At 40.2% G+C, this 13881-nt stretch overlaps 1 protein-coding gene across 1 annotated transcript in view; it reads left to right on the top strand.

The window, feature by feature from the left end:
• The window catches only part of DENND5A (DENN domain containing 5A), a 108221-nt gene that overhangs the window by 77852 nt on the left and 16488 nt on the right, over positions 1–13881 (top strand). The window contains exons 9-12 of the mRNA XM_061201438.1: positions 2193–2343; positions 3770–3863; positions 6073–6204; positions 10743–10895. Coding sequence (XP_061057421.1) covers positions 2193–2343; positions 3770–3863; positions 6073–6204; positions 10743–10895 — 530 coding nt within the window. The remainder of the gene's footprint in view (positions 1–2192; positions 2344–3769; positions 3864–6072; positions 6205–10742; positions 10896–13881) is intronic.

The raw sequence follows: 13881 nt of genomic DNA, 5'->3' as shown, positions 1-13881 counted from the left end.
GTGCCACAACTACTGAAGCCCGCGTGCCTAGAGCCCGTGCTCCACAACAAGAGTAGCCACCGCAATGAGAAGCCCGCGCACCACAACGGAGAGTAGCCCCCACTCGCTGCAACTAGAGAACGCCCGCATGCAACAACAAAGACCCAACACAGCCAAAAATAAATAAATAAAATTAAAAAAAAAAAAGAGTGGCCCCCGGTTGACGCAACTAGAGAAAGCCCTCGCACAGAAACGAAGACCCAACACAGCCAAAAATAAATAAATTAATTAATTAGTTAAAAAAAAATAGTGCATTATATAAAAGTATTTAAGAGGAGGGCATGAAAAAAAATCAAGAGATTATTTCACAAGGGTAGGATTTTAGATGAAAAAGAAAGGAAACAGGGACTTCCCTGGTGGCACAGTGGTTAAGAATCCGCCTGCCAATGCAGGGGACATGGGTTCGATCCCTGGTCCGGGAAGACCCCACATGCCGTGTAGCAACTAAACCTGTGCGCCACAACTACTGAGCCTGCACTCTATAGCCTGCGAGCCACAACTACTGAGCCCATGCGTCGCAACTACTGAAGCCCGCATGCCTAGAGCCCATGCTCCGCAACTAGAGAAGCCACCGCAATGAGAAGCCCGTGCATCACAACAAAGAGTAGCCCCTGCTCACCACAACTAGAGAAAGCCCGCGCAGCCAAAAAAAAAAAAGGGAAACATTCAATTCTCTCTGCACTGTTTTTCCACACATTATTTATTTGTTTTGAAAAAACTATTATTTTCATTACGGATGCACAAGAAACTTGATCTCCGGCTACCACAGGACGGAGAGAGGAAGGAGATTTCATTTTATTCCCTTTAAAATTGTTTTGATTGCGTGCCTTGAGTTTGCATTACTTTTGCAAAAAAAAACCCCAAAAACTAATGTAAGCTTATGTATAAAATAAGCTACAAGGATACATTGTACAGCACAGGGAATATAGCCAATATTTTATAATATGTATAAATGGAGTATAACCTTTAAAAATTGTGAATCACTATATTGTACACCTGTAACTTATATACTATTGTACATCAACTATACTTCAATTAAAAATTAATTTAAAAAAAATAACGTATGCATTTGCTTCCAAGCTTGTCTGCACTAGTTGAACTTATTACTGGGTTGTATAATTTAACCAAATATTATGTAAAGAAATGGTAAGATATGAGGGCAAAAAAAAGAACTGTTTCTCTGAAAACAAAATTAAATGCTTTAAAAAGACTCAGTAAAGCAAAGTCACTAAAAAATACAGCAATTGAATTAGGCATATCACTTAAGTGCAAAAAACGTGGGAAAACTAGCATCTACTATGGTTCTTTTGCAAGGTCCTTTAAAAGTTCTCGCTCCACTTTAAAAACTGGAAAACTCAGTGAATGAATTATGGGTGAGATTTATGCAAGAGAAACAATGCAGACCCCTGATTAGTGGATCCATAATCAAAGAAAATGCACAGACACTTCATCAAAAGACTGGTGATTATACAGTCATATGGTTTAAATTAAAATGTTTAATGGATGTATGTATCCTTTTAGGATTCCCAAACTTAAGTGACTTTTTCAATTATCCAATTCACTACCCTACTAAATCACATCAGATAAAGAACTTCTGCTCTCTATATAATTTTAAAACAACCACTAAAAAGTATGCTATTAAAGAAAAACTATCTCTATAGGGACCAAAAAACAAATATTATCCAGTAGTAAATAAAATGGTCTACACATATCTTAAAAAAAAGTTTTTCCCTAAATAACACCTCTTTTCTATTCAGAAGAAAGGACATGTAGTGGGCAACACCAACTCTGAGTGCTGATGGCATGTTTTTCGAGGGCCAGAGAGATTTCCATCCACATGAGTCCTCTGAATCATAAATAAAAGTTACTTCAAGAAAACCAACCTGAATTGTTTCAAGTACTCTATTAACAATAGAGAGTACAATCTACATCCAATAAAAGGCAATCCACTCCATTTTAGCCTCAGCCATGCTGATTTCTTTTTTGACCCCTTGGTTATTTAGAAGTGTGTTTTTTAGTTTTAAGGTATTATTATTGTTGGTCACAGGACATACTTTGTATGATTCAAATTATTTTAAATTTATTGAGACTTGTTTTATGGCCCAGAATATGGTATGTTTTTTAAAATATTGGACTTTTTCATTCTCATCCAGAGAAAGCAATTGAGCTGCGACTGGCAAAAATCGATCATACTGCGGTTCACCCCCATTTACTTGACATGAAGATTGGACAAGGGAAGTATGAACCAGGCTTCTTCCCTAAGCTGCAGTCTGATGTGCTTTCCACCGGGCCAGCCAGCAACAAGTGAGTCAACCCCAGGGATTCCCTGATCCAGCTCCCTGGCCACAGTGGTGAGGGTTATACAGTATCTGGACCTAGACTCTTATCTCCAGAAGACCTTGGCATTTGTAAAGTAAATATGGAGAAGACACACACTATCCAGGTTGTTCACTTGTTTGAACAAGGAAACAGGTGACAGAGTATCATCAGCTCCTGTCTCCACTGTGCAAATTGGGATAGCTCCATGTGTCAGGGCCTGTAAAAGGCCGGACTGCAGATGGGTTGAAATCATCTCATGACTGAATCCATACAACACCTAGCTAGCACTGTATCGTTAGTAAGTGGTGGTTGAAATAACTGAACTGAAAGTAGATAGCTTAGCAGGATTGCTCTTCTTCGTTACTTTTGGAGATGAGTGTATCAAAGCCCAGGCAGAGTTGAGTGAGTATAGATTTGAATCTGCAAGTGAAGTTTTTGTAGGTGTTTCAAGAGAGATATGTCTCTTGGGACTTCCCTGGTGGCGCAGTGGTTAAGAATCTGCATGCCAATGCAGGGGACATGGGTTCGAGCCCTGGTCTGGGAAGATCCCACATGCCACGGAGCAACTAGGCCCCTGCGCCACAACTACTGAGCCCGCACGCCTAGAGCCGGTGCTCCACAACAGGAGAAGCCACCGCAATGAGAAGCCCACGCACAGCAACGCAACTAGAGAAAGCCCATGCACAGCAACAAAGACCCAATGCAGCCAAAAATAAATAAGTAAATAAATTTATTTTAAAAAAAGATATGTCTCTGTCCCTGGGGAGTTATCTCTTTCTTGCCCAGTAACTGATCTTTAAGCTACCCTTCTCAAGGTTTCTGAGCTATCTCTAGTGATTTCTTGGTGGTTTCCCATGGCCAGCATTGGTCCTTAGACGTTTAAGTTTTCTCCTGTCAGTTGACCTTACTTTCTTAGCAGAATATTCTTTCTTTCTTCCTTTCTTCCTTTCTTCCCTTCTGTCTTTCTTCCTTCCTTCCTTCCTTTCTTTCCTTCTTTCCTCCCTCCCTCCCTCCCTTCCTTCCTTCCTTTCTTCTCTATTTATTTTTGGCTGCGTTGGGTCTTCATTGCTGTGCGCGGGCTTTCTCTAGTTGTGGCGAGCGGGAGCTAGTCTTCGTTGTGGTGCGCGGGCTTCTCATTCTGGTGGCTTCTTTTGTTGTGGAGCACGGGCTCTAGGCGCACGGGCTTCAGTAGTTGTTGCACGTGGGCTCAGTAGTTGTGGCTTGCGGGCTCTAGAGCGCAGGCTCAGTAGTTGTGGTGCACAGGCTTAGTTGCTCCGCGGCATGTGGGATCTTCCCAGACCAGGGCTCGAACCCGTGCCCACTGCATTGGCAGGCGGATTCTTAACCACTGCGCCACCAGGGAAGTCCCTCTTAGCGGAATATTCTTAATTGTCTGCTTTGATTCTGTCAGGTGGACAAAAAGGAATGCCCCTGCCCAGTGGAGGCGTAAAGACCGGCAGAAGCAGCACACAGAACACCTGCGTTTAGACAATGACCAGAGAGAGGTAAGACACCTTGAGAATGACAAGGAATGACCCTGTTATCATGCTACACCCTCCTTCTCTTTCCCATTTCCTTGGCCTCTGGTCTGATTCAAATATCCTCCTCATAAAGAGGGGTTAATAATAAGTTAGTTCCTGATCCCTGATACGGGCCTCGGTTGTGACAAATCCAGGATGTACAGTGTTTCACAAGGGGCAGCAGGGCCACTAGCCATGTGCGTCCTCTCCCTGAACCAGATTTGCACCTCTGTTCAGGAATGATACCAGTGCTCGGAAGAGAACCTTTCACTGTCCTTTCAGTAGTCACTCATGCATGATACTCACTTCCTCCCAGGGGTTGGGAGAGTGGGAGGGGTGACAGGAACCTCAGAAGATAAGATTCTAAAACTTGGGAAAAATCCCTTTAAAATGTTTGAGGCTTTTGTGTGTGTGTGTGTGTGTGGTATGGTGGTAAAGAAGTTAATTTTGTTAGAGTGAGAAAGAGGAAAAGCTGAACTTGGGTTAATGCTGTGACTCTGTGAACCTGGGGAGGAGGAGCGTTTTTTCCTATTTTTTTCTTTATCTTAATTTAAAACAGGTAATCTTGACTTTTTTTTCTCAGAGGAGCAAAGGAATATTATTATCAGGTGCTTGGGGATTGAGGATTCTTGAATTGACCTGAGTCCTTATTGCTTATAAGCTGGGTTTCTCAGCTCTACTATAACTTGTTCCCAGTAAAGTTTCTAGTTTAAACCTCAGGTTGGAGACCCTGCCTTACTGAGTTGCAGAGAACTTGTGAAAATGGAGCTTCACCTTCAGAAACCTATTTCAGCAACTTCTCTTTGAGAAAAGACCCTGCAGTTCGCATTTTATACAGATAAAATCCAGTAAAGCATGTTGTTTTCATATGTGTCTGGCATCTCAGTGAATGGGAAAATATTTTGCCTTTGCTGTTTTTTAAAGGAATAAATTAATATTGCAAAATATGGTTATGAATTTTTAACTGCTGGTTTATAGGATACAGTTGTACTTGGTGTTTTTGTGAGGGTGGCATAATGGGTGTTGGGTGTAGGTGTTATTTTAAAAGTCTCCCCTGGGTCTTCCACCTCACCTCCATATTATTTCTTTCAGCAGTGTTTATTGAGTACGTTTTCTTGGTCAAAATCACTATAGTAAACACTTTGAAATATAAAGATGATAAGGAGGTAGCCTTGTCCTCAGGGAATACCAGTTTATTAAGGGAGCAAAGGCCATATGAAAGGGCCATACGAGAGGCACACCAGTGTTTGATCACTGATTAGAGAAAGCAGAGGTCAGTTCTGTCTGGGGTAATCTCAAACAAGACTGTTTGGAGGAACCAGCATCTGTTTAAGTCTTGAGGATGATAGGATTGTTAGGGACAAAGACGAGTATTGCAAATAGAGGAGATGGCAGGATCCAAAGTTTGGTGGTGGTTGTGTGAAGGAGGCTGTGGGCAGAATATTTGGGAGGCAAGAGGTACTGGAGGTAGCGAGCAAGTTAGGAGCAGGCAGCAGTAGTGCAGGTGATAGTAATTGAAGCCTAATCTTAGGGGCTGGTAGTAGGGGCAGATTGAGGGGCCAGAAGATAGAATGGACAGAATTGTACTACTGGAATAAATATGGGGAAAGAAAGAAGTTGGGAGTAAAAATGTAGGTTGTGAACCTGGGATACTGAGAGGATGTCAGTGTGCAGTTTACTGCATTGATTTGGTTATATGTTAAAACAGACAGCATATGGGGAATCACCAGCAAATTGTAGAAAATCAGAAAATGCAGTTGTTGTTCTGAGTGTACACACATGTTCTTCAGGCCCTAATTTAGCAAGGATGGATATCTTTGATATGAGCAGAGGAATTAAATACCTCCAAACTTGGTGGGGAAAATAATTTTCCTTAATAGTACTCTGAGATTTGAGATGGTTTGCCTACTCATAGGAGTTTGCACACTCATACATGTTGCAGCCATATGTTTTTTACCTCTGGTATCATTAAAGCCAAGAGGGCTTTACATTAGAAAAAACAGAATTAATTCATCATATTTTCTCAGTTTTCCCTACGATACAAGCGCTGCGTTTTAAACTTTGCCCTGAGCCTAGGAAAGAGGCAGTAAGAAAGTGCGGGGTGATAGTACCCTCTTCAGGCCCCATCAGTACTGGTTGCCTGTGGTCTGTGTGCATGGGCACGAAGAGTCTTTGATTTTTCCTTTTGCTTTAGAAGTACATCCAGGAAGCCAGGAATATGGGCAGCACCATCCGCCAGCCCAAACTGTCTAACCTTTCCCCGTCAGTGATTGCCCAAACCAACTGGAAGTTTGTGGAGGGTCTGCTGAAGGAATGCCGCAACAAGGTGAGCTGTGGACACTTCTGAATGTGTATTTTCTTTGGCAGCCAAGATGAGACCAAGGCTTAGCTCTGACCACTCTTTTCTTGATTTTGAAAATATTGTTAATATAATGGGATAGTACTAATGTTAAGATCCTGTTAACTTGGAATTAGGTGTATTTATTTTAAATAAAATATACCATTAATTGAGAGCAAGCACGCTTTGCTTGATAAAAACTTAATATGTATTCTTTAAAACTGAGAGACAGATGTAGTTTTTAATTTTAGACATCTTATGTTACTTAAAATCATTAATTTTAAGTAAGTAATATCTTAAGTAAGTAATGTAGTTGAATTGTCTTCAACAGATTAGTATTACACGTATGCAAATGTTTTTGCCTCTCTGATTTAATCTGATAGCACTGATCTCAGGTGTCTAGAAACAAGAATTCGCTGAGTGCCTACTGTGTGCCAGATCAAGGTGTATTATTCAGTTTAAGCTTGCTGTTGGCATGTTTTTTTCCATTCTATAAGAATAGTAATTTTTTAAAGCTTTATTAAGGTATAATTGATATACAAAAACTTACACGCATATAATGTATACATCTTGATGAGTTTGGACATATGCATACACTGGTGATACCGTTACCACCAATCAAGTAGACATATCTGTCACTTCCAAAAATTTCCTTATATTCTTTTGCGTTTTTTGTTTGTTTTTGTAGTAAGAACACAACATGAGATCTGTCCTCTTAACATATTTTAAATTGCACAATATTGTATTATTATAGGTGCTATGTTGTACAGCAGATCTCCAGAGCTTATTCTTCTTACCTATGAATACTGAAACTTCATACCTCTTGAGCAACAATTCCCTATTTTTCCCTCCCTACAGCCCCTAGCAACCACCATTCTATTCTCTGCTTCTATGAATTTGTTTGACTATTTCAGATACCTTATATAAGTGGAATCATGTAGTATTTGTCCTGTTTGGCTTATTTCACTTAGCATAATGTCATCCAGGTTCATCCACGTTGCTGCAAATGGCAGGATTTCCTTCTTTTTTAAGGCTTTTTTAAGGCTGAATAATACTCCATCATATATATGTATATACCACATATTGTTTATCCATTCATCTATTGGTAGATACTTGGGTAGTTTCCATATCTAGGCTGTCATGAATAATGCTGCAGTGAACTTGGGGATGCAGATATTTCTTTGAGATCCTAATTTCAGTTCTTTTGGATATATACTCAGAAGTGGGATTGCTGGATCAAAAGATAGTCATTCTTTTTTTTTTTATATAACAGATTTGTAGAGATCTGCTTTCTTTTATTTTTTATTTTTAAAATTATTATTTCTATTTTTGGTTGCATTGGGTCTTCGTTGCTGTGACGGGCTTTCTCTGGTTGCAGTGAGCGGGGGCTACTCTTTGTTGCGGTGTACGGGCTTCTCATTGTGGTGGCTTCTGTTGTTGCAGAGCACGGGCTCTAGGTGCACAGGCTTTAGTAGTTGTGGCGCATGGGCTCAGTAGTTGTGGCTTGCGGGCTCTAGAGCGTGGGCTCTAGGCGCGCAAGCTTCAGTAGTTGTGGCTTGTGGGGTTTAGAGCGCAGGCTCAGTAGTTGTGGCGCATGGGCTTAGTTGCTCTGCGGCATGTGGGATCTTCTGGGACCAGGGATCAAACCCGTGTCCCCTGCATTGGCAGAGGGATTCTTAACCACTGTGCCACCAGGGAAGTCCCAAGATAGTCATTCTTAACTTTTAATATTTTAGTTCAGAACTTAAATTTCTAATAAAAATACAGCCTTTCAACCAAGTCAGTATACTGTGCTTTTTAGGACAGTTGAACTAACTTGGCCCCTACTACATCCTGTTCATTCATCAAAGGAAAAAAAAGATTTTCCTGCATTTCAGTTTCTAAGTGATGCATTTTTATGGGATGAAATCAAATATACTTTCTCTTGCAGAAAGAATTATTACTGTTACAAGTTAGGTTGTTATACCAGTACTGATATTTTGAATTCAGGCATTTTAAAAACTTCATCAGTTCATTCTAAGTCGTTGATATCCATGATTTTTCCCAACAATGTTGTCTTTTCTCCCATCAAGAACATTGGTGATGCTGCCTTTCTTGAAAGAGGGCTTGTCTCTTGTCTCTGGGATTTGTTTTCCATGCCCCTTGCATTCATTCTCAAGTTTTGAGATGCATGCTCTGGCAGTGACAACTTTCTTATGTCTACTGCCTGGTCAACAATGATGGTGAAATATATCCTAATTTCAGATTTGTTAATATGTGGAAAAGTGTACATATTAGAATTGAAGAAACACAGTAATCAGCCTAACGCTATCAACTGTTGGCTAGCATGTGGAGCAACAGGGAACTCTGATACTGTTGGAAATGTAAATTGGTATGATTGCTTTGCAAAACAGCATAGCATTTATTATCCAGTATTCTTCTCCTAGGTATATTCCCTAGAGAAACCTTTGCAGCATGACCCAGGAGATATGTACGAGACGTTTACAGCAGAATTCTTTGTAATAGTCCCAAACCGGAAACAACCCAAATACCACTCAGTAGGAGAATAAATAATAAATTGCAGTATATTTATACAGTGGAATGCTACACAGCATGGAAATAGACAACAGATATATTGATCAGTGTGTATGAATTTCACAAACATAAAGTTGAGTGAAAAAGAAAATAACAAAAGGGGATTCCCTGGTGGCGCAGTGGTTAAGAATCCGCCTGCCAATGCAGGGGACAGGGGTTCGAGCCCCGGTCCGGGAAGATCCCACATGCTGCAGAGAGCAGCTAAGCCCATGCGCCACAACTACTGAGCCTGCGCTCTGGAGCCCACAAGCCATAACTGCTGAGCCCGTGTGCCACAACTGCTGAAGCCCGAGCACCTAGAGCCCGTGCTCTGCAGCAAGAAAAGCCACTGCAATGAGAAGCCTGCACACTGCAACGAAGAGTGGCCCCCCTCGCCACAACTGGAGAAAGCCTGCACACAGCAACAAAGACCCAATGCAGCCAAAAATAAATAAATTAAATAAATAAATTAAAAAAAGAAAATAACAAAAAAAAAAACATACTGGCAAAACTAAACTACATTGTTTAGGGATACAAATATAGGTGTTAATCATTTCCTTGCTTTTCTGTAGTTTTAGTGTGTAAGTCAGAACAGTGATCACTTCTAGAGTGGGAAAGGTGATTGGAGAAGGCACATGGGATTCTTCAAAAGTATAGATGGGCAATGGGCAATATTTTTTTTCTTAATCTGGTTGATGGTTATGATAGTCTAATAGTATACACTCACATACACACATATACGTGTCTGTATATGAGATATATTTCACAATAAAAAATTAAAAATAGTAACACTGGAAAGAAATATGCCAAAGTGTTAAGAGTTGTTGCTTCTGCAGGGTAGGGTATGGGGTGATATTTTTCCTTGCTCTTTAGATTCTTTATTTTTAAAATAAATTTATTGATTTTTATTTTTGGCTGTATTGGGTCTTCGTTGCTGCGCGCGGGCTTTCTCTACTTGCAGTGAGTGGGAGCTACTCTTCGTCGCGGTGTGCAGGCCTCTCATTGTGGTGGCTTCTCTTGTTGTGGAGCACGGGCTCTAGGCGCACGGGCTTCGGTAGTTGTGTCACGTGGGCTCAGTAGTTGTGGCTTGCGGGCTCTAGAGCGCAGGCTCAGTAGTTGTGGCGCACGGGCTTATTTGCTCCATGACATGTGGGATCTTCCCGGACGGGGGCTCGAACCCGTGTCCCCTGCATTGGCAGGCGGATTCTTAACCACTGCACCACCAGGGAAACCCCTAGATTTTTATATGTCACAAATTTATAACATGATTAAATCTTCCTTAAGAACTTGGATTCAATATTTAGGCAGCTTTAGGTTCAAAGACCAGATCTGCTTCTTTGCTGTGTGAATTTGGGCAAGTTATTTAAGTTCTCTGACCTCAATTTCCTTATCAGTAAATTGTGAAAAATAATAATACTTCTCATAGAGTTATTAGGCTTAAATGAGATAATGTAATACTTAGTACAGTGCCTGGCACAAAGCTGCAATTATCATTATTCAGTGTGGTTTTTTGTTTTTGTTTTACAATGAGCACGTGAAAAATTTTACCTAAAAGTAAATTATTCCTCTTCAACTTTTCATCCCCTTGATGGATACTTTAGATATATTTCTAGGATTAAATACTGAAAGGTTTGTTTAATAGGGTCAGTTAAGCAGTCAGAGTCAGAGAATGTCAGAGATGAGCATGACCAAAGGGTTTTATTCAACTCTTTGCATCTCATAAATGTAAAAACTTAATCCAGAGTGATGAAATCACTTGCCCAGGGTCAAATAGTGATTTCTGTGTTTTTATCTTCTTTGAAGAAGGCTCTCTACTATAACCTGACCTCAGTGGTAGAGAATAAATACACTCTTTATCTGTGGGTCCTACTCCCAGCCCAGCAGATATGCTGGGCAGTTGGCCACAACCCTCTCTAGTTGAATGTGATCTGGCTAACTGTGGGTGTCTAATCTTACCGACTCATTTCTTATAGACCAAGAGGATGCTGGTGGAGAAGATGGGCCGAGAGGCTGTGGAGCTAGGGCACGGGGAGGTGAACATCACAGGGGTGGAAGAGAACACCTTGATTGCCAGCCTTTGTGACCTCCTGGAAAGGATTTGGAGTCATGGGCTACAAGTGAAACAGGTAATGAATGTCTGGCCTCTCCCTGTTGAGCAGACTGTCTTCCTGTTTTTGCTTACTAGCTTTCCCACACTTTTCCAGCTGGCTGGCTTTGAAGAATGGTGCATGGTGCTTTTGGAGGGAGACTTGAAATAGTTCAACAAATAAGTAAATAAATGTGACCCAAGCCATCTTCTTTAAAAATAAGCTTCATAAATCTGTGTATTTGTCAGACATTTTAAAAGTGGCATCTTTTTTCCTGCAAATAGAGCTGAAGGCCAAACTGATAGGTCCTGTTTGGTAGCTGGTCCTAGTCTGGAGATAGAACACAAAAGAAAGAGAACTTGGAGCTCAGGAAGTACCAAATATATTTTAAGGGTCCTTCACTATTTGTACATTCCCAGTGGGGAAAGGTCTGTCATTAACATTTCTTTTATATGCAGATAGCTTAACCTTCTAAAGATTTGAGAGAATACCAAAAAAGTTGAGTAAGTTTGATTTTTACTGCTTAATACCAAGAGAATCTCCTTATTTCAAAATACTGTACTTTGAATAACTAAGCAAGATGGACAGCTTACACTTTCATGCATTTTTAAATTTGAAAAGAACTTGAAAAGTTTTCAAAAGCAGTTTTATTATGGAAAAATTAGGAAGTATATATAAGTATCCAGCAAATATTTATTTAGGGCCTGCAGCGTGCCAGGCACTGTTGTAGGCACTTGAGATACCTCAGTGAACAAAGCAGACCAAGATCTCTGTGCTCTTGGAGTTTTCATTCTCATGGGCATAGAGGCAATCTACCTCATCTGTCCTTCAAAACATTTTTCTGTGCACATATGCCCATGTACAGCTGTATATTTAAAAATCCAACAGAACTGCAATGAGATACCTTTTCACATCTTCTAGGATAGCTAAAATAAAGAAGACAGACAATAACAAGAGTTAGTAAGGATGCAGAGAAATTGGAACCTTCAGATATTGCTGATGGGAATGTAAAGTGGTGCGGCCTCTTTGGAAAACAATCTGGCAGTTCCTTGAAATGTTAGAGTTATCATATGACCCAGCAAGTCCATTTCTAGCTATGTACTCAAGAGAAAGGGAAACATGTCTACGTAAATATGTGTATGAAAATGTTCATATTCCTAGCAGCATTATTCCTAATAACCAAAAGTTGCAACAACCCAAATGTCCATAAGCTGGTGAATGGATAAACTGAATGTGTTGTATTCATACAGTGGAATATTTTTCAGCAATAAAAGGAATGAAGTGTGGATACATGGTACAATATGGATGAAATTTGAAAACATACTAAGTGGAAGAAATCAGTCACAGAAGACCACATAGTGTATGATCTCATTTATATAAAATGTCCAGAATAGGCAAATCCATAGACAGAAAGTAGATTAGGGGTTGCCACAGGCTAGGGAGGGATAAGGAGTGACTGCTAATGGGTTTTTTGGGGTGGTAAAAATCACCTAAAGTTAGGTAGTGGTGATGGTTGCACAACTCTGTGACTATACTGAAACAGATTTTTTTTTTTTTTTTGGTACAGAACTTTGTACACTTTATAAGTATGAATTTTATGGTAATGTGAAGTATGTCTCAATAAAGCTGTTTTTTTAAAAAATCCAAATGGGATCATACTGTACATAATGTTTTGGAACTTGTTTTTTCTTACCTCAGAATATCTTTTCCATGTCCTTAACTAATTAGGTGATAGTATAGTAAGTGTTTAAGAGCTGAGACTATAAATCAGGTAGTCCTGGGTTTAATTCCTGCTTTAAGTTTATGAAACTGAGCATGGTACCTAGCTTCTCTACGCTTCTGTTTCCTCATGTGTGTGATGGAATTTTAAAAGAACCACCTCTACCTCTGTAGGGTTCTTGTGAGGATTTGATAAGATAATTTGTGTAAAGCACTAAGCTCAGAGCCTGGTATCTGGGAATTTCTCTGTAAATGTTTGTGGTTATTCCTCTAAAATCTCAGTTTTAATTGTTTCCACTGTATAGATGTGCAGTACTTGAATCAATCCTTTATTATTGGTTGTTTGAGTTATTTCTGATTTTTCAGTATTACAAACAGCGCTGTGATTATAGATTTTTAAAAATGTTAATAATTGTGTATCACATCCCTAAAATGTTGAGTCTTGTAGTATAGTAGCAACACTGTGGGCTAAAACCTAACTTTCAGGGTTGTTATGATAATTAGATGTAGTAAAAAAAGTACCTGGCATGTGGTGGGTATGCAGCATATGACAGCTCTTATTATGCTGGGTTCTACATGAAGGATTTCTCTTTCTTTCCTTTTCTCTGTAATAAATGAGTAGAATATACATAATCATTTTATCATTTTCTTTGAAGTTTAGCAAGCTTGGCAATATAGTTGAGCTCTTTCGGTTTTTTGGTAAAACATATGCCTCCCAAACTTCTTGATATTCTCCATAAAAGTCTTCAGGGAGTTAGTTGAGGCATTAAAAAAATGATGATACCATATCATCACAGGTGTTTTAAACCTGTGCCCTGAGGCTTTGCAGCGATATCCTTCAAGAATTCCCATAGCTTGAGGAATTTCTTTTGGAGCCCATTTGATCCCCCTCTCAGTTTGGATAGACAGAGGCTACTTACTGGTGAGAAACCAGTAGAGAATAGTGGGGGCTTTTCAATTGAGGTTCCATTTTGTTCTGAGCCCTGCTTTTGGAGCTCTAAAAGTGAACCACTGACAGTGTCGCAGAAGGAAGTGAGGGTCTGTGCCTGCTGGTAGGGATTGTTCAGTTGGGGGTTGAAATCCCTGTCTTTGTGGGGTTCCTACAGCATGTTCTCCTTAGGCCTCCATTTTGTAAGCCTGTGTTTAGACTACTTTTCTCCTGCTGAGACATTCTTCAGTTATGTTGCAGTCCAGGGATTATAACCTGGCTCCCTGGTCTCTTCCATCATGCACCCGATTGCGATCAAATTCACTCTCAGAGGGTGATCTTACCCCCCCCCCTCTGGGGGCACGTTACTGAGCAACT

This window comes from Eubalaena glacialis, chromosome 10 (assembly GCF_028564815.1).
Source record: "Eubalaena glacialis isolate mEubGla1 chromosome 10, mEubGla1.1.hap2.+ XY, whole genome shotgun sequence".
Lineage (NCBI taxonomy): Eukaryota > Metazoa > Chordata > Mammalia > Artiodactyla > Balaenidae > Eubalaena > Eubalaena glacialis.
This window is presented reverse-complemented; position numbering and strand designations above follow the sequence as displayed.